The sequence below is a fragment of the Sparus aurata genome, chromosome 19 (genome assembly GCF_900880675.1).
Source record: "Sparus aurata chromosome 19, fSpaAur1.1, whole genome shotgun sequence".
In the NCBI taxonomy this organism is placed as follows: Eukaryota; Metazoa; Chordata; class Actinopteri; order Spariformes; family Sparidae; genus Sparus; species Sparus aurata.
In genome coordinates, this window is record NC_044205.1 from 8,943,918 (window position 1) to 8,970,947 (window position 27,030).

A 27,030-nucleotide genomic window follows, 5' to 3' on the forward strand; every position below is an offset into this window, starting at 1 on the left:
GTGTTATTATATAAATATTAATAAAACATTACTTTTAATAACTGTTGTTTTTAGAACACACATGTGTTGTCGTTCAGTCCTAGTTAGCCACACACAAAAAGACAGACAGATTTTGTACTTTATTAAATAAATAACCCATAAACAGCACTGGGAGAGAACATGGTATTGAAATAAAAGGCACTTTGAAAACAATACTGCAAATGCTTGTTCATTGTATTTCAGAGGCATTCGGGTGTGAAAGCATTTTTAGAGGTGATTCTGAGCAAATGCTCTTGTCTCAGTCTTACAATCTAAACAAAAACGTGACTCACAAAGTTGACTTACACGGATGAGTTCACTGAACAACAGAAAACATAGTTTTTGGCGTGCTTGACAAACACAGGAGAGGACCTGAGAATGAGTCAAAAAAATACTGCGGTTCGTAAATACAACAATATTTCATTAGTCAATTGCAACTTGTATCATAACTATACAAATCCTTCAACTGTTAAACATTGCCACAATTTCATAATTTTTTACAAGTGGTGTACAGTCCCTTTGTGATAGCATATCAACAATTCAAAGAATGACAGTTGATATTATTCATTATCTTGTGTGTTCACTCCTTTAGTACTTGATAGGAGAGCAATAAAACCTCCCAACACTGGGAGTTTCAAAGCTGCAGCTCAAAACATTTACAATCGCTGTGATTCAACATAACTGTCCAATCTACGTTGAATGCTGAATATTATTCAATGCTTCCTATTGCAGTTGTTTTCAATATATATATACACACACACAAAAACACACACACATCGACACAATGTGTTGCAATGGCTGACAATTTACATATTAAACTCAGGTCCTGTCAGGAACACACAGGAAGTCAGTGCACAGGGAGACGAGAAGACGGAGTGAAAGGCGAAGACGTGTCTGAGAAGGGGACAGATGCTCTTATACATATATTGTATACCCTTGGTGTCCAGATTGTGTTGTTTTAAAAGCTAAATCCTCCACCCAAGACCAGTCCTGTGGCAGGGGAAAGCACCTTCCTGTCATCATTTCTGCAAATACACAACTTCAAAGTATATACACATTCTTTTATACTGTACATCAAAAATGCATATAAATCATAAGTGTTAGTAAAAATACTGATGCGGTGGCCGTGTGGTAAGTTATATTTGTAAAGCGACAAGAAGAAAATGACATAAAGTTCCTCCTCAGACCCCAACACTGCAGCTGTCAGATACTTTGATAGCAGAGTTCACTGAAAACTACGACGCTATCATTTTCCTTCATATTTGGGGTTGACCACAGTGGTGACAGCACTTTTGTAGATTGGATTTTCACCCTGGAAAGCAAAAAAAAAAAATATATATATTATTACTCAGGCAAGCTTTATGCAATTTTGTTGTTAGATTCACCAAAATCACACATAAAACTAGGTTACTCAGCACGCCGCCATGCTTTTGTGACAAATAACTAAAATATCCGCAGGTACAAATTAGGCATCAGGTTTCAACACATACTAACCACACAAGGTTTGTGCCCTGACGCCACTTCATATCCTCAAACGCTGAACGGGTTTGGTGATTGTTCAGCTGTATTGACTGTCACAGCACACTCATGCACTCCTTTTAACCAACCATGAAGGTACTATTACTGTTCCAGGTTCCACTTGTCTAAATGTTTACTTGATAGTATCATAGAACAAGTGAAATTAGAAGAGAAAAAATGCAACTGGGTGAAATCAAGACATACATAGAGAGCACATGCAGGAAAGTGAGGCTGAGAGGAAAAGAAATACAAACTTAAAGGACAGCAGCTTTACGTCCATAGTTTGGGTTCTGGAACTGATTGATAGGACTCTTGTAAATGGGGTTTTCTTGCTACAGGTGGAAAATGAGGATAGAGTAGAGTTCAGCAGGAAAACATAGAACACAGGGGAAAAAAAGAATAAAAAGGCAGTATGAAGGGAGAAAATATGAATTCAGTCCACTGAGAGCGATGAAAGCAAAACAATAAGAGAGGTGAAGTATATTTGATAGTCAATGGCAACAGACAAGTACATTTTTGTTGGTGTTTGAATTGTGCCATGAGTTACACAATAGTAAATGCCATTTAGTTTAGTGTAAAAGCACTCAGAGAGCTACGCAGACTCTCTAAATACACGTCTCCAACACCAAAATGGCTGTCAGCTTAGTAAATAAAAAGTAATCAAAAAGGTGAAAATCACAAATCTTGTCACATTCACAGCTGTAGAGAGTTCATCAGTTTTGTCAGCCAACTAATAAACAGGACCGGCTCCACAAGGTTTAGTTATGGGTTTTAGTGAGCGTTAGATTAAACAACATCCCTTTAACTGTGACTTTCTTTAGTTGAAAAATATTATTTTCATTGACAAACATCATATGTGTAATTCATGGCACAAATCAAACTGGATAAACAAATTATTTGTCTCTCACCATTCACTACCATACACATTTTTGTGACTTTGGCTCTGTATGTGATGAATAGAAGATAAAAAGAAGGATATGTTTTTTATTGAAAGCATTTCTATCCGGCCTCCCTCGAGCCTACCTACCAGAAAACTCTACACATCACTTGTGGTCATTTCAAGTCTTTTCCTGATGTACTTTGCTTGTTAACCTGAGGACCTTTTTTAGCATGTCATTCCCCTCTGTCATCCATCTACTGACAACTTTTCCATAAAGGCACACGATAACTAACAAGTAAGCAAGCAAGCAAATAAAAAGTAAATCCTGAGCTTCAGGAGGTTTTTCCTACTACCACACACACACCTCCCTCACAGAAAGGGAGAAAGAAACAACAACATGAAAAAAATAGAAGTATATAACTACATAAAACTACATGAAAGCAAGCCTAAGACAAAAAATGTTCTTGATACATAAATCTTCTGTTGTCAAACATCTTTAAGTAGTTAAATTCAATTTAGTGTCGCTTCACTGACACCTATGTAGGCCATGTAGCTGTATTATGTAATAAAAATGAACATAAAACATTAGGAAGTTAATATTAGATCAGACTTGGTAAGAATTACTCTGTGACTTTTTGAAATAGAATTAATAATTATTTCAAACAAGGCTTTAGCTCTGGGATCCCACTTAGTAATCTCCTGGAGGTGGCTATGTGTTTTTGCAAACATGAAAAACCGTATACTATTCTCTGACATGCCCTTATGAAAAAAAGGTGGATGTGCAACAGACGCTAATCTAGGAAACAATGCCACATTTGGTATGAATCAAATATGGGCCAGTTCTTCCAGATTTTGTGACAACTGATCAGGGTGATATGGTCACACCCACAAGTAGAAGTGCCTCACGCAGTATATTTGAAATTCCTTGCAGTTGCCTTGCCTCGTTATCTTTTCAGGAAACCCCGGTCACTCAGAGTTTCACTGACAGCCTCTCATTTCGAAAAAAATTACAGGGGTCTGTAGCCATAGGCTGCCCTGCCCATGGTAATAAGAACGACCCTTAAAAAGAACACAGATCAAAAACATCTGCATCGTCAAACCTACACACGCCGTGGGTATGACGCAGTTCAGCCACTAGATGGAGGCATATGACTGCATGTGAAGATCCAGTCCTGTGTCATATTGGAATTGACGGATGATGCTAAGGGGGAGGAAGCAGGGAGGGGAGGAGCTGTGGCCACTCCCCGGAAAAAGCCCAGCTATGCTCAGAGTGCATAACATTTCCAAAAAAGTCCACTCAGGCGCTGACATTTTTTCTCCTTTTTTTTTGAGCGGCATTCAAAAGCAACACATTCAATCTGTTTCTGAGGTTATGGGACTGAACAGAATGTGAGCGAGACATTTTGCAACAATATCGATAGGTCTGCAAACCTCGTCTGCTGCTAAGAATAACAAATGGTCTTCACAAGTTAATTCCCTGACAGCGGCTGGCTTTGCACAGCAGCCAAACAACACCTGTTTTCCACATTTACATTACTCAACCACACCTCTGCCAGAAATCAAAAATATTCACTGCTCGTCTTTCATGGAGCTTGCCAGAGCTCCAAACACTCACCGTATCCCATTTGGCGTTCATCTTCTCCTTCTCAAACTTGGCGAACTCTCTTCTGTCGTGGATAATCATCAGCAGCTTCCAGATGAGCAGCAGGGCTAAGCCAATCAGAACGATGCCGGCGACCACGCCTGCCACGATTGGGATGATGTCAGGGCCGGTGGGGCAGTCTGAAACGAGGAAGGGTTTAGCGAAGTGTTGAGGCAGCTTGAACAAACAGTATAAAAATAACAAGACCATGGGAAAAACATCCCATAACGCCAGCAGTATGTGCATAAACAAATGACCTATTTTTGCAGCTCAGCCGCCACAGCCCCTGTAATTTGGTTCCTGTGTAACAGAAACCTTCCACACCCTGGTGCATGTGAGCCCAGCCTTCTGCTCACCCAGCGTGTCGACTACATGGACCTCCTTCTCTGTGTTGTTGTTGACGGCGTAGGTGTAGTAGAACCAGCAGTCGTTGGCGTCCCTCTCCTTGCAGTGCATCAGAGGGTAGGAGGCGTCATTGGGCTGGGGCAGCTTGTCCCTGTCCTTCACTTTGATCAGGTTAAAGTAGCTGCAGTCTTTCTCGCATTTGTCCTTCTTCTCACCAGTGCCAAACGCCCGGCACTGGACACACTCTCTGGAGGGAACAGCGTGTTGGCGTTAGTAATGGGCAGTTCGATTTGCTTCATTATTAAAGGGTTACATAAATCACAAAAACACATTCTACGTTTTTTTAATTCTCGTGTTAGAATATCTATTTGTAACAATTTGATTAAAAACCACTTCCATTGAAGACAAGAGCCAGATGTTAGTGGGTGTAAGTGTTATTTTTGGTCCAGTGTGAAAGGGGTACAAGTGTATGTCTATGCAATGCTAAAATACCACATGTATTGTACAATAAAAGAGTTACAGCTTGCGGTTATCATTCCCCCGCTCTGTATTGACTGCAAGGCAATGCAGTACCGTTGTATAGTGACAACACTGTATCATAGGAGGTGGGTGATTTCATCCAAAAAACATATTTATTACTTCGGTCAAAGCTAACATGAGGATTTAGCGGCCTTGTACCAAATCATGTGGGGATTTTTGACCTGGCAGTCACGTGTAGTTCATAACAGCTATTGTGCCTCAGCGACAAACTTCTGGTAAATACAGCATCCTCCTGCCTCAGGAAGGAAACGCCATCCGGGGAAACACAAAGAGGCAATTTTGTGTTTAACAGACCTATTACTTTCGAAGATATCCGCTCGATTATGCTAATTTCAACTGCTGAAACGTCAGGTTTGCAAAATGGAGCTTTGGATCTGCTCATCCATTTCTCATGGTATGGTTACCATGAGATTACAGCAACCCATACTTGGTCAAGGTATGTATTTTATCAGGATAGACTTCACAAATCTGAAACTATTCTTGAGATTTGAGTATGCATACACTTACTTGTGTTCAATACAGACTCCTGGGCAGGTAGGACAAGTCTCACAGGTGGGACCCTGGAATTTGGGGTCAGTGCACTTGCACATGCCGCATTCACATGTTCCTCGGCCGTTGCAGATCTGCTTGTTGCTGGCCATACATGTGCTGTTGTCCAGAGAACAATCACAGGCGCTTCCGGTCCACATGGGATCACAGACACACACTCTGCACTCGCAGCGACCGTGCCCTGAAGAAAGAAAATGCATTACGAGGTGGAGGATGACTGATTTAATAAGCCCCTCTGTTGTCTAACTGCATTCGACAGTTTTCATTTGCCGAGCCTTTCAAAATTAGAGAGCAGCACTGTCGCACCCACCTCCGCACAGTTTGTTTCCGGAGCGGTCACAGTTGAAGTTGTCACACTCGCAGTACTGTCCGCTGTACCTCTCCTCGGGGTTGTCTCTCTTCTTGCACTCACATGTGCCGCACACACAGTCTCCGTTGTTGCTGCAGATGTCCGTACCGTTGTCTTTGCGGCAGGTGCGGTCCATGTCCTCGGTTGCCACATCGTTGCTGCTGCATTCGCACTGTCTGCCCACACGTTTTTCATTACACCTGAGAGAGGTGAAAAGTTTTGATTCTGAAGCATTTCTTAAATACTTCAACAGGAGTCCATCTAGCACTCAATATGACACTTGAAGGTTTTGGATGTTTTTCTATGTCGAACAGATGATACAGTTACTGACTGTGAAAAGGCCGACAGACTTACTTGCAGGCTCCACACTCGTAGGTCCCGTTTCCAAAGTGGCAGAGCGGACTGTTCTTCACGCCGTCCTTGTGGCATTCACACTCACAGATGAAGTTGAGGGTAATCTCCACCTCCTCTGTGAATCCCAGGGGCTTGATCTTGATGGTCTCAGATTTGCCTTTTTTCGGACAGCCCTTAGAGGTCACGCTGATGCTAAATGTGACCTTGGAGTGAAGGAATAAAGGAGAAATCCTGGGTCAGAGAGCAAAATACTGCCTGCACGTCTGCAAGTAGCTGTAAAGGGCAATCAAGCAAGTTTTCACATGATGTCATCGTGTGACATGCATGTAGACTTAGGGTAGAAAATGAGCTATAATGACTGAGAGCTTACAGGTTGAACATCAGGAGGGGTTTTAATTTTAATATTGGTGGTTTTGTCCAGAGAGAACAAATTAAAGAAACGTCTGGTTTGAGGTAAGACGGCTCATTTTCTGTTTGTCAGCGGTTTAATGAGTTATGCAAAAGTATGTCAAAATAAATTGACATCTTCAGTCTCTTAAAGATCCTCTCCTCAGATGTATTAGGCAAACAGATATGAGACAAAAAATGGGTCTGACATGGTTTATGCAACAAAAAACTAATATAATAAAATACAAATAAAATCCAAGTCGCCATGTTAAATGAAATTTTAAAATTGCACATCATTTTCTATGAGCACAGAGAAATTGGAGACTTTGAGCGATGAATGTGATAACACTCTTTTAGTGTCAAACTCTGAACAAACGTCTGTATACACAGAGAAGCTCTGTAGGAAACTGTAGGAACAAGAAGAAAAACACATTTACGACTGGAGGAAAACTTTAATGACCTTTATGGCGGCGCATGTTTTGACAACAGACAGGTTGACTTATCTACCGATGAAATACAGCTAAAAAAGTTGAACATTTTTCTAATCCTTACCTCATCTCCGATGGAGATGTTGGAGCACTTCCGGCCATTCTCGCCCTCGCTGACCACTCCATTCTTACAGCGAGATATGTAGGCTATGGTCAGTCCCTCTGGAAGCTTGCTGTTCTCCAGAATAACCTCAGACGAGAGAGACTGCCAAAAACCAAGAGATAACAAAATGAATGTTGCTATTTCCTGCACTGGAATGTCATCTGGTAGCTTTGTTTTGACAGTGTACAATACACAAAGGCTTAGCTCAGTATTAAATGAGAATGTTTTGTGTGTAAAAAGCTTGGAACTCGGTCACAGTGTTCAACGCTTTAATGTGGTTCATGTGAGTAAATGATAGGATCTGACAGTCAACAATCTCAGTAGTGGACTTACATTGTAAGCATCTATAATAAGGTTGATAACGTTGCTTGAGTTGGCAGACAGTGTGCCCACTGCAGACTTTGGGATGAGATTTTTCAGCTCCTGAGGACAGAGGAAAAGTTCAGAATACAGTTTTATCAACGTTCTGATCTTCTAATCCCTATTAGCGACAACACTCCATCAATAATACATTTCTGTCAACTTTTATATGTAAACATTGAATTTCAGGTTAATATGGATACAACATTGATTTTAACCATGAAATAATGTAATCGTTATTGTTTTGAAGTATACTGAAGCTACTGTGAGGCTGCATAATGACCTTTTATCAAACTCAGATGGAGCTGTGCTGAACCGGCCTGAAAAGCAGCGGCAGAGGGAAACAATCAGAGCTACCATAACTCGCAACACATGTATCAGCCCAGGAGGATATTTTTAAGCACTGGTCATCTTCCAACCGCACACATGCACTCAAAAGGAATGAGGAAGACTGTGGTCCAAAAGAAAGGGATTAAAGAGATGTCAGATAAAGAAAAAAAAAACAGTCCGCAGACTGAAAGAGAACTCACTTGGTAAACAGGCTGGAACTCCTCCGTGACGGCGAAGATGGTCTGAATGTTGTTGTCGCTCAGCTTCTGAACCAGGTGAGCAATGGAGGGATAATCCTTAGAAACCGAAAAAGAGAGATGTGCAGTGTAACAAACAGTCAGGGCAACCAAATGTAATCTAAATGAGACATCCAACACAGACCAAATAACACTGAGCTACTTACATAGTAGTGGCTCATTGTATACACATTGTTCTCCAAGTGGCATTTTCCATCGTTTGGCAGAACGATGCCGCCCAGCTTGCCGTCACCAGCAAAGTGAAAGCCAGCATCAGTGGAGAACACCAGCAGACGAGTCACATTCCTCCAACCAATTTGCTCCTGAACGTCGGAGAAGTAAAACAAGTGAACAACGGAGAAGTAAAACAGCGACGTTTGCTCTCCTAAAAGCTGAGGGTGAATTCGAGCAGAATGTGACACATTCACTTTTCATTACTGCATCTCAAAGATCTCCTTATTAACATTTAGGTATCAGAAAAACTTTTTTTTTTACACATCACCACAGCCAGTGCCGGAATTATTGCAAAATGACGTTAAATTGAGAACCTAAGTATGATTATTTCACTCAGGATCACTGCAGAGCTCTTTTTTTTTTGTTTGCTTACCCCACACACAGCCACTTGCATGATGGCATCGAAGCCCCCCTCAGGAGAGTCCAGGTTTCCAGAGATGTGCTGCTGACCCACCAAGGTGTTGAACTTCTTGCCGTCACTGGTCAGCCTCAGGACGTTCTTGTAGCTAAATGGGCTGGTGCAGTTCTGGTCGCCTGTGCACGGGTTCAGCAGCTTGGCCGGGGTGGTGCTGATGTATGGCATGACTGTCTTTTCCACAAAGGAGCCAAAGCCTTTGAAAGACAGTCGGATTCAGAGCTTCATCTTACTCGACTTAAGCTAGAAGTCAAACAAGTCATCTGGGTAAAGGCTTAACAAGGTGTTTGTTTAAGACGGGGTGCACTGGTCGAAGGGTAAGGTGACACCAAACTGATTCCGAGGATGTCAGTGATGTCTGTACTGTTTACTTATTTGGTTTGTTTGGACAGGTCACAGGAAGGTCTTTCAAACCTGGGTGGCATTTAATACCCACAACAGGACACCTGAAAATACAAGCCAGGCTGTCTACTCCAGGGTGTACAAAGTCTTATGTTGTATGCGCACACACAGACATTTTAACATAAATGTCAATGGCCCATGCTGATAGGATACTTTGAGCCTTAGTGATGTCAAAAACATATAAATTGGGGTTAACTATTAGCAGTTCCTGTTTGCAATGTAACCATGGGCGTAAACACAACTACCACAGAATTACTCTAATACTGAGGAAAACTTAAAAACTTGATGATTCTCAGGCAACGTCTGGAGTTACAAGGAGCTCATTTATTTATTGACACTTATCAGTGTTGGACAGTGACAATGATTTCCTCTAAAGGAGTAAGACACACTGATACTATAACATGTGTGTATCGTGTCTGTGTGTTCAGATTTGACGGTTATGACTCTGTGAAGGAGCATGAACTTAGATGCCAATTGCAGCAATCAAGTTTACCTTAATTTTACGACTGTCACATGCAATGTTTCTCCTGTGACCGTCGACAGCGTTGATGAGGGGAACACATTGCGAAATAACTAACTCCCTGTTGTCTTAAGAACACTAGAATGTGCCTATCCTTTTCATCTCACAGCACTTCTTTGCCTCGCCGCAGTTTGAAATCCTGAGTCCTGAATCAAATAAACTGGTGACTGGGAAAGATCCCCAAAAAGTTGTGAAAGAGTATTTTTTGCCATGTTTTAGTTTTCAGCTACTAAATTCTTCATCTTGCAGTAGTTCCAAAAAAAATAGCAGTTCCAATAGTTCCAAATCTTTTCTCGTATAATCTGTCTAGTTTGTGTTCACCTAGATGAACTTCTAAATGTGACCACACTCCATAATGAAAATCCTTACCTATCTTGAAGTCAGAGGTGATCTTTGACATCTCCAGCATCAGACTGGTTCCCAGGTTCTTGACATTCTCCAGGTCGTCCTTCATGGAGTAGGACAGGTCCATCAAGTAGTACAGGTCGATGGGATAATCCTCAGCTCGTTTGAACTTCAAATCGAAAGACTGGGGCTCACCTACATGAAGTGTCCAGAATTAAGTGTCAAAGTGGTAAATATCTAATCCAATGCAAAAGAAGGTGAAAAGAGCTTCAGAGAAAGCTTAATCAAAATGTATTCTGACCAGATCGGAGGGTGAGGCTGAGTTTCTGGGGCTGGATCTGAGTGATGTCCTCCGGCTTCAGTTTGTCTGCACCCTTTCTGCGATGTGTCACTGCTTTGTTTTTAAGGGTCCTTTGCTCTCCGCGTGGGTTTTCAATCATCCCCTTATCGCAGCCCCTTTTTATCAGAGACTCCATCTCGTCACAGCGGGTCGACACAGTCTCACCCTGCTTCAGGAAGCCCTAAGAGAGGCAGCAGAAGGAGAATTAAAGGGACAGCCCAGCAATTTAACAAGTGAAAATCAGTTTATGTCATAAGGTGAACCACTCTGAGCAAGCTGTTGCATTGCATTTTGTAACAGGGGGCATTGTGGGCAAGACCTGGGTGATTAACATGCATAGAGGATCTAATAAAAGACATATTGTGTTGCATTATCAAAGTGCAACTTTTAACTATCCTAGGAACAAAAGGTCAGGACATCTCGTCTGCTGCTGTTTGACCATTATTTTATAAAAATGTCTCTCAAACGACCGCGACTTAATGAAAGTATGGTACAAATTGCAGCAATACCCCTTTAAAGGTGCAGTGTGTGGGATTTGGTGGTATCTAGAGGTGAAGGTCCAGGTTACAACCATTGAAATACATCCCACCTCATACTCATTATTGCTTTTCAGTATTATATTTCAAAACAATTAATTGATTACTTTCAAATACAATCAAAAACAACTATTAGTTGCCATCCTTAATTGGGAACGATCTAAAACTACACGTACTATCACTATATGAATAACGGCATCGTAATTGCATCAAACACGCATTTCTCCGCAGCGATTATAGCCGACAGCTTGGATTCACATACTGGGTCTTTACACCAGCCACATTTGGCTCCGGCCTGGATGCACTCCCCGCAGTATTTGGCGTTGGCATTGATGCACTCATTCCCCTCTGGATGGGAAACAAAGAGAGAGGAGAAGAGGAGGCAGAGTCAGAGAGAGCAGGGGTGCAGCTCAGTCCCTGCAAAGTAAGCAGCCAGTTAAGCCCCCCGTGTTTACACATCAGTTCATCTGGAACACTGTGCGGCTCGATGGTAATTGGAGACAGAGACAGAATATTCTTTCCAGTCTTTTCCATTATCCTCTATGCTCCCTGATGCTAAGGTGGATCTCTGGTCAATGACATCAGTGAGATGCCGGCCTCTCTCTCTCTCCGGGGAGGTAGTCATCATTATGAAGTGTACATTTACTATGCAAGCTGACAACAAAATGATATCATCTGACAAAATAATGAAGTCAGGACCATACAGTATATAAGCCAATCGTGTTTTAAAGTGAGATGTGGTTGAAAAAAATCTTACCTTTCTGAGCATTACTGTAACAAACGACTCCTAGCAACGTAGATATCAGGAGCAGCTTCAGGTCCATCTGAAAACACACATGAGAAAACATCATTTATTTGTGACGTGGTCTCATCAAAGAGCTACTGTCGTTCTCTGGGGCAATAAGCTATCTGTGACTATCTCTTTGTTAACAGTAATAGCTGTTGTGCTTGATAGCCTGAATGCTGGATCTCATAATTTCCTGGACAAAAGGGTCCGGAGGAGTGAAAGATGACTGAAGATTTAATCTGTCCTGTTGTAATTGGAGATAATAAATTCTCCAGTGACAGGGACTTGGCTATTCTTAGTCAGTCCGAGGGCAACAGGCAGCTTATTCAGACTGCTTTCACACACAAACATGTATACACATAGTCATATGCAGACATACACACATGATCACAGATTAGTCCTCCTTTTCCCTCACAAGCCTTTTTTTTTTACTGTAAATAACATCAGCTCCCTTTAGTCAAGCCCTCTCTTTTCATACATATTGATCTCTTGTCCATGTGCAGGCTCTTAGGTCAGACATATTGATGTATCTTGTCCTCAGCTGCAAAGCACATGACTTACAAAGGCTAAGGGCCTGAAGAGCCTTTCTGTTCACTTAATGGCTGATTTGTGAGCAGTGATGCTAGTGGTCTGTTAGAATAAACTTAAAGATAATGGTGCTGTGCGCAAAAGCTTGTCAGCTCGGTTACAATGGCAATGCTACCATGCTGATGTTTTGCAAGTATAATGTTTACCATATACGCATTTTAGTTTTGCGTGTTAATTAGCACGCAAACATTTTGGAATTAGCAGTAAACAAAAATTACATCAGAGGCTGACGGAAATGACAACGAAAATCCAGTAAACATTTCTAAGGGCATTTAAACTCAGCAAGTTTAACATTTTTTGCACAATATCACTTTTATTTGTACCTTTCAATATTGAACTTATTTAAGCAGAGATAATCATTTTTTAAAAAAGCCATCCTAGGTGTTATGGCATGTTTTGGGTAGAAGAATGCCCATTAATTCAACTTTAACCATGAACAGCATTTGGCAAGAGACTAAGAGACTCATTACCTAATTAGATAATCCCATTAAAGTAAAACACACTTGGTTCACTTGGTACACTCATGGTTCTCTTACAAAATATGTGTCCACAGCATGTCAACAAGCTGCACAGACCAGGATATTTTTGAACAAGACAAGGTTAGCACAGTGCTAATCAAGGAGCTGCTCAGTTGTTGAATGCAAGGATCAACACAAACATCTTCTACTCTCATCCAAGGATATCAGGACCCAGTGAATTAGAAATCTCCCCACATTGACTGGAAACCTATTTGTCTGCCTTTGTTTTAATCTCTGACGGTCCAGCTACAAGTACATTTATTTACAAGTAAAGACCTCAGTACAAAGACTGAGACTCAGAGTTTGGGAAAAATTCTGTCTTCTACTAACCAATTCTGTACACAGTTTACAAATGTTTTAAACCTGTTATTGTAAAGGTATTTGAAATGAATTCCTCAACATTTTAATGGTGATTTTACCACCACTAATAACTATCTATAGGTGACATTTAAGTAAAGAAACATCCTTTTGATGCGTCATTGGTGATACTGCTGACAGTGATCAGCGATCGGCCTCAAAAGTCCTGATTGGAAGTACCCTTGAAAAATATATATAGGTCTACCGAAATAAAACACAGCCCTATCAACTATTCCTCTCCTGTGTTCCCTTTTCTCCCTCCACCTCGTCCTCCTCCTCTTCTGCTGCTAGCTGCATATAGTAGCATTGACACATTTCAGGATTCTCACCACCTTTCATTGGCAGTTCTAACGAGAAACAGCTGGAAAAGCTCCTACAGAGAGACGGAGTATCACTGGCCCTATGTTGTATTAAGGTGCAGTGGCCAGCAAAGGGATCAGCATGTGCCGAATCGAATTAACATGTGGAATGTACTGCAAATATCTGGCTGGACCATAAATCACAAACTCATGGGAGTCATTTCTATGGGAATCTCCACAGTAGCTAATGTCTACCATACTGGATACTGAAGCATGAGATTAAAATTAGAGCTAGATAGACAGTGATAAAGTGACAAAACTTTCTTTTTAGCTTTATAGACCAGTGACTGCTGCCCGCTATTCATAGAGGGAGGGTACATTAAAAGACTGCATTCCCTTACACTGTGGAAAAGGCAGCTCTGACGTTCAGTGTGTGCAGTGTTGAGTGATGCATTCCTGACTGCTTGTGTGTGTGTGTGTGTGTGTGTGTGTGTGTGTGCTCGTCCGTTTATATAGACACAGAGGGACAGACAGCCTGTCTACAGCCCTCCAGATTAGATCAGCTGGTTCAAATCTCCACCTCTGTAGATGGGACGTGTGTATGTTCGTGTGTGTGTTTCCATGTCAGATAACCTTAACCCACATTTAACCTGGCACTGCCATTATGATAACATCCCCGAAGCTAACAGTCTTTGAAGAGACTAACTGTACCACAAAATATTTAAGTGATGACCTAAAATAAAAGACCTACGTGAAAAGGGTTTAGCTATTGTGAGAGTTTATGATGCATGATGTACATGTACATCAAACAACTGTTTTCAGTAAACCCAAGCTAAAAAGACAAAAATTCAAGGTCACATTCCAATAATAACAAAAACATACACAGATATTTTATTTTCACTTTTACTGTGGTCTCTGCTTCAGTTTCATGGAATCATTCAAATGAAAACTACTTCTACAAAACGCCAGCGAGGTGTCAAGTTAGAAAAATAACCATGTTGTCTTCAACCCTATGACGCTCAGCAGCAGTGTAGAGGAATGTTTAGTAAAAACTACAGTAAAATATAGCAGAAGACGGGGAGCAGTCCAAGAAAGGGCTAAGAGCAGGATGTTATGCTGCCTTCAAGTGGCCTCCCGAAGCTCAATGTTCAGCATCTCACAGTGGCTTTGGTTAGGTTTGGTTTGGTGGTTTGGTTTGTTTGGGCACTATAACTACATTTTAGTATTTATAAAGTTCAGAAACACTGAACAACAACAATGTTTATCTGTAAGCCAAGTATTCTATAGTTTGACAAAAAATGTCAAAAACCTTTGACAGTAATTATGAAGACAGTGAAATATGGTGAATGCTCGAAATTGATGATTAGTGATATAGTCCTACTACCATTTCCAAGGTTCATCCTCAAGACACAGCCTACCACTTTGATTCCAGTTGAAATATCTCAATTAGCGGATTGATTGTCATGAAATTTTGCCGAATAGTCATAGTTCCCTGAGGATTAATCCTACTGACCTCTGTTATTCCCTCACATTTCCCCTAGCAACACAATGTGGTTTTGAGAAATGTTTTCACATACCCTTTTGAAATAGCAAGACAATGCCAAGAAAACTGTATCTTGTTTGTTTCATTGTTACGTCACTATAAATAATACAATAAGTTTGTTTAAAAAGTACAATTCATCAACAGCTTAAATACTTTGGCAGTGACAGAGATATGAATCAAAATTGTTAATGTCTGGAGGGAAAGGATGAGGATTATTAAGATGTTTGCGTAGCAACCACATTGCTTTCACTTATTTGTCCATGGGGAAAGCTAAAAATATATAAATTCCAGTTTCCTGCAACAGCATGACAGAGCAGCACTATTTACTCTCTTACACTAAAGTCATTTATGTGGCTCCAATGCTCTTCTTGCCTCTCTCAACACCTGTCCACTTGTCACAAACACCTGAGCAGTGACTAATGGTGTCCCAGTGTTTTATGGGCTTTCCAAAGCGCTATCAGTTGGCAGGAGAAGGTGATGCATGGCAGACACTGTGGTGCGTGACTAAAATGGGCCAAGCTTCTCAGGCATTCCTGAGGGGCTGACCAGGATAGTAACCTGCACTGCACTGTTACTGCACTAATGGGAAACGTTAGCTGTGAGACCCATGATGAAGTGATGCTGTATTTGTAACAGCCTGATTCCCACATTCCCTTTCTCCGACTTTGTTGCTAGAAATTCTAGAACCCGACCAATCTATTGGTTGGCAGAAGATGTCCTATCACAAATATATCGGTATCAGAGCATATGTAGTCCAATATGCACCATTATGACAACTTCTTTTTTAAGAGAATACAATGCAGAAACACATTCTTGGGCAATCCATTATTATTGCGTTCCCAGTAAAGTTTATTGTTTACATCATTTTGTAAAATAAAGTTTATTGTTAAGCTGTAAAATATGAGTCCATTACATATCTTTGTCATACGTGTTTGCTAACCACCTTTGAAGGATCAACACAAAAAAAAAAATGTGTACTGGCCAATATATAGATATGTGAATTTTCTAGGCTTGATTTATGCTTCAGGGTTGAAGTGACACCTATCTCGTAGCCTCTGTGTAGGTGCAGGCCCTATGCTGTGGCTTAGGGTTAGGGTTAGTACCTGACGTCCACCTCCCCAGAAATGTGACTGCAAGTCACAGTGACATGGACCGCGAGGACTGTGATTGTATCGCATTTTCCAGCTTCTTCTCTGATGCTTAGCACCGCTGGGATGGATCTGTTTAGTTGTCAGACTATGAACACTGTCAGTCCCCTGTCCCACACTGTCAGCTAACCCTTACACACTTTGGGAAATTGTCATGAGCACTTTTCACAGATTTTACATTTTATAGGCTGAAAATTTTATTTTGATTTATTATGAAAATAATAGGCTGAATAATCGATAGGAAAATAATTCAGTTGTGGCCCTAATAAGAAACTTTATTGTGCTTCAGCTCCCCAGGTGTCCACTTCAGGACACTCCTTACAGTTCCTGAACCCATGTGTGAAAAGCTTTGGTGTATACAGCTTAGCTTAATTGAGCTACACAAACCTTAGCTGTGAATGAGTGGATTTACTTTACTTGAAATTGAGCTGCATTTGCAAGTGCTTAGGAGTACTTACTTTAGCAAGCACTGCCATGAATAATGACCAGCATAGTCAGTGAGAAAAACAGCCAGACACAGTGGAGTATACTGCGGCAGTAAAGAACTGATGGCAGCTCAGAGTCACAGCGCTCTTTGTGGGAGAAGGCCTGGGCTGCTCTCACTTAGAATGGCTGTTCTCCTCTGGTCATGAAAGGAAGGAATGGAAAAGAAGGAAAAACAGGAAAGGGAGGTGCACGACTCAGAGGGGAAAGAGGTTGCCTCAAGTCCAAAGGAAAGGAAGTTACAGACTTTTCTCGCCTCTGCAGAGTTTGCACTTTAGTCTCTTCTAATCCTCCCTCCTCGGTTTGTACAGTATTGGTCTGGTTGTTCAAGTTTTTTAGAGGTCAATAGAAGATTTATAAGTTAATTTGCTAAAGGTAGTAAGTAAAATAAACAGGTCTGCATGGCTAAAGGATCTTTTGGAATCATGAGTTTAGTCACAGTAATTAAAACATTCCAAGATGCATCCAGTCACTCCCCTGTTGCCACTATCATATCTCTGGCTTCCTAAACTACCATCCTCCCTCTTTCCCTTCCTTGCTTCCTTTCTCTCTCCCTCTCAACTCTCCCTCTTCCATCATACCACCCACACAATCGGTCAGTTCACTCCCTCCACTATGAGCCAAGCCAACCCAGTGGCCCCCCTTGACTCCACATACCCTTCAAACAGTGCAGAGTGGGAAAAATGTCTGAGCTGTGAGACGTACACGCCAATGGACAGAACTGAAGGAGAATACCAAACAGTGACCGTCTGTGTCTCTGTCCAACCCCACCCCCACCAACACCACCTCCCACCACCATCCGGGGGACCCTCTCATGCAGACAAAAGCAATGAATCAGGCTGCACTCTGAGACAATGACAGAAGGTCTGATCCTTAAAGTGTTCCCACTCACTTACTTCTTTTTGCCAGGAGAGCCTCTGTGTGATAAATAATACTAACGAGGCATATTTTACGGTCTTTAATCTTTGGTACTGGGATATTGATATGGTAAGATGATCCAATGGGATCAGTCTTTCCACAGAAAAAAGAAGAAAAGACTACAGAAAATAGGAATAAAGGCTCAAACATCTCCAAAATTGTATTTATAGTTTCCACATTACAAGCATTATTAAGAAGTGTATTCCGGTTTTCAAATTCCTCAGTAGAAGTTTTGTCTAATTCAAACTGCCATTGTTTATTTTTAGCCGTAAAGAAAAACATGCGGATATTTGTTAATGAAATCGGCTTATTTTTCAGATTTTACATTTTTAGAAGAGGTTTAGTGATTCAGATGATGATTATGATTAAGCATGTTCCAAAACATTTCCACCACAAGGAAGACTACACTGGTTGTCAGGCTGGCAACCATGTATCAGCTTTGGTCGCTGAAACTGAAAAAAGGTACTATGGTTGCCATTTTTTGTCACCTTTTATATTGAGTAGCGTGTCGAGCTCCACAGTTCTACATATTATGTCAACTTAAAGTAGTGGTTACAAGTTTTGCAGTAGAATTGTCTGTCCAGCTCAAAGATACTGTGTTTTTTTTCACCTCCAAAGACTTCACAAATGTCCTCTTTGTTAGATTATTCTTTGTCAATTGGATTAATTTGCATGTCTTTTTTTTATGACAAGTCAAACTTTTCAACTCTGTCAACAACTTTATTTGCAACGTTATCTCTAAACCTGTTGTGCGCAACTATCGGTGTATACGTTTTCTGATATGAAACTTTTTGATTTTACAGAACATGATGCAGAAAAAGATGCTTGAGGTGATTTATACTTCTTAAGATTCCAGTGGAGTTTACTGTTTCAGTTTCCTGATATATTTTTAGACAATAAAGTTTAGTTGTAGAGGTGAAGTTTATGTGTGGGAATTTTACTTTGCAAGCACTAGGTTTTCTAGGTAGCTCTTGTCTCATATAAATCATCATTGACTGCTGTCATATTCTTGAAAGTTCTTGAAATAAAACCCAGACAACTCTTTGTTTGAGACCAGAACAGGACAGAGTAAAAACAGAGTAAAAACTTCAAGAAGTGGTCCTGAGACAAGAATTGGTTGCTAATGTCCTAAAATAGTTGGCTTTGGCATTCTGGCAACCGTTACTGCTGAGCCAACCAGGGCTCCTCATTCCCCTGAAATGCTACAAAGGAGGTGGTGAGTGCACTTTTAGCACAAGCCATAGAACCACAATAGCCACCTTTATGTTGAATGAAAAATTCCTTTAAGGCTGCAGCAGCAATTCCGTGGAGTGTTCTGAATTCAGCAATAATTTTGTTTTTTTCAAAAGTTACCCAATAAAATACTTAACACACACATCATTTTATCAAAAGGATTGGTAAATGTTAACTGATCAAAGTGGGGGCAAATAGACTTACTATTACAAGTGGTTTTTAGTCCAGATATACAGTTTAAAACTCAAAATTATTCAACAGCTGAAGAGAATAGTACGGGTGGTAGCTACAGCCTACAGCTTGAAAATCCTGCTCTGCTTTTCACACAAAACAGTTAGCCACATATGTTGGCTTGAAGCCTTCCAACATTCCCCTTGTGTATGAAGGAGGCTAAAGATAACACTTCTGGGGGGATACTGCCTTGGAAGGGCTTTCTAACTTTTCAAGCCAGAAAATCAATACCACTAAAGTAGGTCTGATTTCTTTTTAGCAACCTAAATGCATTTATATTGAATAGGCTTCACATCTCATGACAAAAATGTCCTCCCACAGCGGATGAATCGAAACAATTGCGGCAAAGAACCACAACCTTTGGAGTAGGGCCACGTCCATATCACTATTCATGGCTCCATCCCTGTGTTGAAAATAGCTGTGCAGTGCTAACAGGTTATTTCTGACTCATCCTCCCCCCCTGGCCTCTGCAATAACTCTAAAAGGTGGACTAAATTGAGGCGACAACAAATCTGCCTCAACCCTATAGAGGTACAGAAAAACAACTACATCTAACATAGTGTCAGTAGAGATGGTTAAATGTCAGTGCAACGCGTCATTCTCAGACAGGAACATTTGTTCCGCATAATTAAATAGCTCCACTGCTGTTATACTGTTGAAATTTTGAAGTAAAGGACAGGAACTCGAGAGTAGACAAGCAGCGTAGCATCTGTAAAATTTGACATTTCTAGGGAGCCATCTGTTTAACCATTTACGTTGAGCCTCTGTAAGCAGATCTAGAGAAGGGCAGCATGTTTTAGGGATCTTGTGGGGTTGCCTGGCTGTGACAGTGTGAGCCCAGGGCTCAATGTGTGGAGCTGGGATCTGACGTACAGTAAGCCTCCACAAACTCCTGCGTTTGCTGAGTCGGCCCTTCCTTTGCTGGAACACAGGAAGCTCAACCTGATCACACAGGAAGCCTGTATCATGGTGCATGAAAACCAGCCATAGCTCCCTCTTGAAGCCATACAGATGACATATTTTGCATTCAATTGAAGCAGGAAGTGAAAGAAAGACAGAGAGAAATGAGAGAGAGTGAGAGAGGACCAGACTGCCTTGTTAAAGAGAGTTGAAAACACTGTGAGCAGCCAAATGGCAATGTGAATGTGAATTAGCTGTGTCTGATTCTCAAACCTTAACCAGGTCATCGATGTAATCTTTGGGAAAAGAGAAACAAGCCTGGAAACTGCCTCAGACAATGCTTTCTGCACATCCAAGGGACTGCACTGCAAACTAATAAATGGCTTTTACAGATATTATTCTCTGGGACGAACCAAAATTAAGTTGCAAGAAAGTGAAAACTAGTAGAGATAAACATTTTTTAAACTGACAGATTCTTCAGTCTGGTAATAAAATGTATGGTTTCTTGGATGCTCAGGAATAATTCAAAACCAATCCAGTGAAAAATAAGAGATTGCTGAGCCTTAAAGGGATATTCCGGTGTAAGTTTAATCCATGGTCTAAATCACTGTGAAACTGTGTTAGACTCCCTCTCGATAGATCAAGTTAGGAGACCGCTAATTTACGGAGTTTTATCAACCTCAGAAACGACCGCACGACAACAATACACAGCAGTAAATGGATCCAAATATAAACCGCCACCAAAAAGCCACAAATAATGCTCAGAACAGCACCAAACTTCAGCAACAGTACAAATAGGGTCTCAGCACATAGTCTGGGGCATCTAACCTCCGCTAGGTTAGCTGGATTTCTATTGGGAAGCTAAAAACAGATTTCAACTCTCCTGCATCAGCTTCCGGGTCGGGGAAGTCCCGACACGACGATTACCGAATACCGAATCTATTTGTGGCGGTTCACTACAATATCTGTATTGGCCGCCACTTACTGATTTTCTATTTTTGAAGCTGTGCTTCCCGTTCTCCCTCACTCAAGACAGCGCACCCGTCACTGAACAACATGATGTTATGTACAACGATACGGTGGATGGAGGTGTGGATTTTAGTCCGCTGAAACCAAGTGAAAAGAGGAAGTGCATTTAACACTGTTTGCTAGACCGGAACGTTCTCTGTAAACAAGACAGCTGGCATCATCATCATAATCAAGCCCACAGGAAGAGCGCAAGGCCTTGAAGCCAGTTTTGGTACTGGCCAAACTGTGTAATTACATCATCACATGATGGCGAAAAGTACTTTTTCCCATAAGCTAACATTGTAAAAGAAGCCGAGAAGTATATGTAATAGGGTTGATAATTGTTACAGAGCCTCCCAACCCCTGCAAATGACTCATTGTATTGTCAGAATTTGAGCCATTCGGTCCAATAAAATTTGAAAAGTCTAGAAGAGCCTCCATATTAAATCGTTTTATCCCCAATTTACTCAGCTGGGTACTAAAACCGGAAGTTAGATGGCCCTGCCCCTGGCTGCGGTCCTCTCTATTTTTGCCAAATGATAGGTGGTTAGATCTATATCCATATAGAGTAAAAATGTAATAGGCTGAACACACCAATTGACATAAACTTGATCACGAGCCCAGTTTGAGATTGATTAATTGCCCAGGGAAATGAATGTATGTACATGTAAAACCATAAATGTGAGCCTCATGGCGGCACTCAGGTACAAACAGCCAGCCAAATAGTTTCATGTGAGAACAGCAGCACAGAGAGAAAATTGCAGTATACAAGGTGTCCAACAGAAGCTAACAAGTGACAAAGACTATGTGGAAACTACTGCAATAAGTCCTGGGCTGTTCTGTTTTTCTCTACACAGACAGATATGTCAAAGTTTGGTTTTAATCCAATTTCAAGCCAGCGGTAAGCCAGCTTTGGACACCTCCACCATCTTTCAACTGAGGCCCTAATGCTTGAAAACTGGCACATTAATGGCATTCAGATGTCTTTCATTAGGCCCCAGACTTGACACTTGAACTGGAGGGCCTCCATTTCCTCTGCAACGGGAGACTGAAAACGGCAGAGCTAAAACAGTAAGCTCTCCACAGTTACATGCCTGTCCTTCTGGGAACACTAGAGGAAGATCTGTCATGTTCAATTCTCAAGTAGTTCTTTGGGGCCACTGGGGCCACTGAACATCACATTCTCAAACTGTGTTTGAGATCTCATGAAATGCTTAATCAGAACAATAGACTTGGAGTTAAAGGCTTGTGCGGTAGTGAACCTTTGAACAATTTTCAAGCTTGATGACCCTTAATGGACAACTGGTGTTGAATATAAAAGAGTGAATTAGATACTGAGTTGGTCCCCACATTTTGTTTGAGTGTGGTATCATTTGCCTGACATGCTGCTAGTGATCTGCCTCTATATAAGATACTTCTCTCTCTAGACCTCATCAAACAGTGCTTCATATCAATTCATTTACATGTGAAAGAAACAGGTGACTAGAGGATGATGGATGATGTGCCATGTTGAAATTTACTGGAAATACTTATCTTGTATATGGGTGAGCAATTGTCTTTGTAATTATGATGAGAACTGCTAGTTCTGCCTATTAAGCTAAAGATGTGTGCATCGTTAGTTTACCTATGGATTGTCTTCACTTTTAAGTCGTCAGCGTCAGTGTTTTATTCTCAACCATTGTGGTGGGAATTATGTCACCTCAATGTAATCCAATTATGCGCTGGTTCGGTCAGAATGACCAACTCCTATTATCAAGCCCTATCAGATATGCACATCGGAAACTGCAGGAATTTCCAAAGAGTGCCTTTAAAGAGAAGCCCATCTATGAACCCACAGGACTATAATGTGTGTCTGTCTCTGAACTGGCAGACTGCTGGTGACTCCTTAAACGTCAGCGTCTAAAATACCTCATTCACAATGACGGAGAACAGTGTTCTCATTGTATTAGTTCTTTGCGTTCAAGCATACACACACACACACACACACACACACACATATATATATATATATATATATATATATATATATATTATATATATATATATATATATATATATATATATATATATATATATATATATATATCAGGGTTCTCCCCAGACGGTGGAACAGCGGCCCTGCGCTGCTATACCGCTAGGTCAGCGCCGCTATACTCCGCGCGTGACAGTGACTAGCGTCCGTCCGTCCCCCGGTTGACGGCTAGGAGCTCCCGGCTGACAGCGATGAGCGTCCATCCGTCCCCCGGCTGACGGAGTTGATGACCGTCTGTCCGTCCGTCCGTCCGTGTCTCTCGGATATGTTAAAGGTAAAGGTATACTGGAAATATAAACCTTATTACTATGTCGACTGCCCATGCTGTAAATGGCTCACATAATAATATCAGGTGGATAATTGAGAAAATATACATCTGTTATGGACAGTAGAGCTTAAAAATTACAGCAGACCTTATTTTTAGGATTAAAAACATGTTATTCTACAAACCAGTTTTTATTTAACAAAGAATCCAAAATTACATGTTTTAAACACGAGAAGCAAGAACTATGACTAAAAATGATCTAAAAAATGAAAAATTCTTGTTTGTAACAGATACTGCCTGATCACAGAAAAAGTAAAGGAATGGAAATTGAAACTGGAACAAATCCTGATAAGGCATCCTTGAGCTCTAGGGGTTCCGGACGCCGACCATGTGATTCCAGCATCCCAAATTCGAGTCCAGTCGCGGACATTTGTTCCATGTTATCTCCCATCCCTCTTCATTTATATCCTGCCCCCTCTCTACTGTTAATAACTAATAAAACAAAATGTCACAAAATGTCTCAAAATACATGAAACCGTATTAAATGATCAGTTTCTATCTGATACCAAAAAAGCAATGATACTCAACCCCAGTTTTCTATTCCAGTATAATGACAATTTCCTTGATTACAGCTATGTGATTGTAAGTGTCAGTGAAAGGCAAGCCAGATTTCACATTAGTGAATAAAGCCAAATTTCTGAACACAAGCTCTTTTATATCCTTGAACTGATCCTTTCTGTTAATGAAAGGCACATAAACATTTCTTTTCCAACTTACAGGCCCTGCCTTGTAGTAAAGTCTTCACACTGTCACAATAAAAAACACAGTACGACTGTACTCTCACCCAGCAAACGCCTGCTACTATTTACTGCCAACAAAACATGTTTAGTCTCATTTTCAGCTAGCAGAGATCAGTTTAAACCACACCATTCCTTACCGGTGTTTCAGAGGCTGTTTTTAGAGGCACGAGCCACCCCCCCCCCCCCCCCCCAAAAAAAAAGCCCTAGAAGTGTATTTGAGCCCATTGTGGAGAGGAAGTATGGGTATAGAAGACCAAGGGCAAATATTTTAGCTAAGAGCAGCTCCAGAGGTCACAAACCAAAACCAAGAGTGCGGCCCACCCCGCAATCTAGATGCAAAAATAGATAAATCTGTGCCAAAAATGACTTTCAGAAGAATGAAACAGAACAAAAGCAGCAAAGCTCAGTAGTGTGTTTGCCCGGAAAAAAGTTGAGAGTCTTAAATTTGCTGTTTTAAGCCAACTAAACCTAAAAATTACCATATGGGTTGAGAAACCTTTATTATGCAGGAAATTGCAGTCTGCAGAGGTTCGTGCTTGTTGACCAGTCATGTGATTTATTACCTTACAAATCACAGATAACTGCTCTTCAGGGATCATCAGTTGTAGACCCGCTTTCAAAGTTGTGTGTATGTGTGTGTGTGTGTGTGTGTGTGTGTTTGAAGTTGTTACATAGTGAGTACCAGATGTTTTTAACTCACAAAGTAAGGACATTTAGGCCATCCTCACAACTTTAAAGGGCTGGTTTGAAAGATAAGAGTTAAGTTAGAGCAATGTTTAGGTTAGGGTTCCGGTAAGAGTTAGGCACACAGTTAAGGTTACAGTAAGGGGCTAGGGAATGCATCATGTCCATGAGGGTCACAGGTTTAGTGTGTAAAGTGTGTGTGTTAGTGTGTGCTGGAGGTAAATGGGTGCAACAGGCGATTATCTGTCTTGCTTTACGCCTCTGAGCCTGAGATCTCCCCCTCCGGCGCTAAGCATGTGTCGCGGAGGGCAATCTTACACATTCATCACTTCTGTCCCACAGGAATTATACACACACAGAAAATCTCAGAGTGCATATTCATCACAGGGGACAAGCATGCACATAATGTGTACGTCACTCACATACAGAGAAACAAACACACAGGGAAGGCACATCACATGTACAGAAGAAAGGCCTGGGTGTGGCCCTCTGTGTGCACTAAGTGGGCTCATAAATCAGGTGGGAGCCCGGCCCCTGCAGCTGTTCCAGGGAGGCTGAGGTCACATCCATTCAGCTGGTGGCTACCGGCTCGACTACCGTCTTTCAACTCCCCCCACTGTCCTACATTTGCCCTCCCTCCTCAATTAGCCATCCTCCGCCTCGGTCCTTACTGTCCTTCCCCCACCCCACCCCCGTGTCCATATCTCCTTCCCACACCCCCTCTCATCCTCCATCCTTTGCCTCCCTCTCCTTCCTGCTTCCATTTCCCTGATTAAACTACACTATGCAGTCAGCACAGTCAGCTGTATTTATAAGGCCTTCAACCTCCCGCTCTCCTTGAGATGAAATCGGCCAACTCTGCTTGATCCAATCAATGGACGCTATGCAGCCGGGCAATCATGCAATGCCGCACAGGCAATAACAAGCAGAATATTCTGTCAGGAACGCACTCTGATGTCTTGGTTGTGCATCCAGTCGTCATCTTAAAGCTTTACTTAACATCTTTATACCTCTTTTTGCTACAGAAGGCTTCCGGATTTACTGCTTTCGCCAGTTCGGGACCTCACTGAATTCATGCTTTCAACACTTCAACTTCTGCCGTCCCTCTCCCCCTGGGGGCTGTCAGCATCTCATGTGAGGTGATCCCTGAGTAATTTTAACATCATGTGAGATCACTTGCTGAGGCCCTTCCATATGACCATCCACATCAAACCCAGGAGAGGTGCAATGACAGCCTGTTGCATGTGACCCAGAGAAGATGGAGAGGTGGATACAGAATATTGTAGTTCAGAGTCCTGCAGCTCATTAAGTACAGTGCAATAGAAAGAGCGCATATGATGCCTTAATAACACACACACACACACACACCATTGTCCATCATTTTCAACACATTTTAAAACTACTACATTCCACCACCAACAAAAGTCATCTGGAAAAGCACATAATTAAAATAAAGATAATTTGGGCTAAATTCAGCATTTTTTTTTTTTCTTGAATGCTAACTGGTAACATCCGTATAAACTTCGCATTTAGTACAGCAAAATGAACACACACGTCTACAAAAATGTCTTAATAATTAAGTGAATGTCGTTTTTAGCTTTAGATAAGATATACATAAAATAATAAATAAATAAAAACAATATAGTATGGCTTAATGTATTAGCTTCCTTTACCTTGGCGCTGTGGTGTTACTTCGGAGGCAACATGCAGAGGATACAGCTAGCTTCTCTCTCCCAGCTCCCAGTGATGATCCGCTAGCCGCACAAGACAGACCACGGCAGCAACTCTCTGCCCTGTTGGCACCGGGAGCCTCCGGGGGAAAAAAAAGTCACGGCAGATTTCCCCTGCTTCTCATTCCCTTCAACTTCCCTCCACAGAGAAAGTGTATACCGTTTATAATCACCATCAAATGCAGGAACAGTTCGAAAGCTGGTAAAGGAAAACGATATACCCAGCGGCTCCTGTGAGGAGCTCTTTTTCTTCGGTCCCAATCAAATGAAACAGGAGAAGAGAACCCCTCTGCCGGCAAGTGCCAAATGTGAAGAATATAAACACGGCGCACTTCCGGCTAAAACCGTCAAAGTAAAACACAAACTGTACCCTAGTTTTAAAGATTTAAACCACAGCTATTCAAAAAGTGAGTCGATTCTCCTCGAGCCTGTTCATCGTTATGAATACAACCACTTTAAAATGTTCTTATAATATAACGTGCAGCCTACTGCAGATTTAAATAGGTCAGTTACATATATTGCTGATGTATAATTGAACTTGTTACAAATGTACTGTGTATAGCCTTCTAGGCTATAGTTGAAAACAGGAAGTTATTCCCTCAGGTACATAGATTT

At 41.4% G+C, this 27,030-nt stretch overlaps 1 protein-coding gene across 2 annotated transcripts; it reads right to left on the reverse strand.

Annotated features, from left to right (window-relative positions):
- Nucleotides 1–100: 100 nt before the first annotated feature.
- On the reverse strand, nucleotides 101–26,723 carry itgb1a (integrin, beta 1a). Of its 2 annotated transcripts, XM_030398702.1 has the most exons (17): nucleotides 26,359–26,723; nucleotides 11,649–11,715; nucleotides 11,154–11,239; nucleotides 10,317–10,536; nucleotides 10,040–10,210; nucleotides 8,707–8,945; nucleotides 8,267–8,422; nucleotides 8,064–8,159; nucleotides 7,507–7,596; nucleotides 7,135–7,275; nucleotides 6,196–6,398; nucleotides 5,803–6,041; nucleotides 5,451–5,673; nucleotides 4,415–4,650; nucleotides 4,032–4,198; nucleotides 1,791–1,868; nucleotides 101–1,330 (listed from the first exon to the last, which is right to left on the reverse strand). In XM_030398702.1, the coding sequence occupies exons 2-16, from the start codon at nucleotides 11,713–11,715 to the stop codon at nucleotides 1,791–1,793; spliced, it is 2,412 nt and encodes an 803-aa protein (XP_030254562.1). In that variant the 5' UTR covers nucleotides 26,359–26,723; the 3' UTR covers nucleotides 101–1,330. The 2 variants fall into 2 exon arrangements, with proteins under 2 accessions (XP_030254562.1, XP_030254564.1); XM_030398704.1 differs by lacking the exon at nucleotides 1,791–1,868.
- Nucleotides 26,724–27,030: the final 307 nt, after the last annotated feature.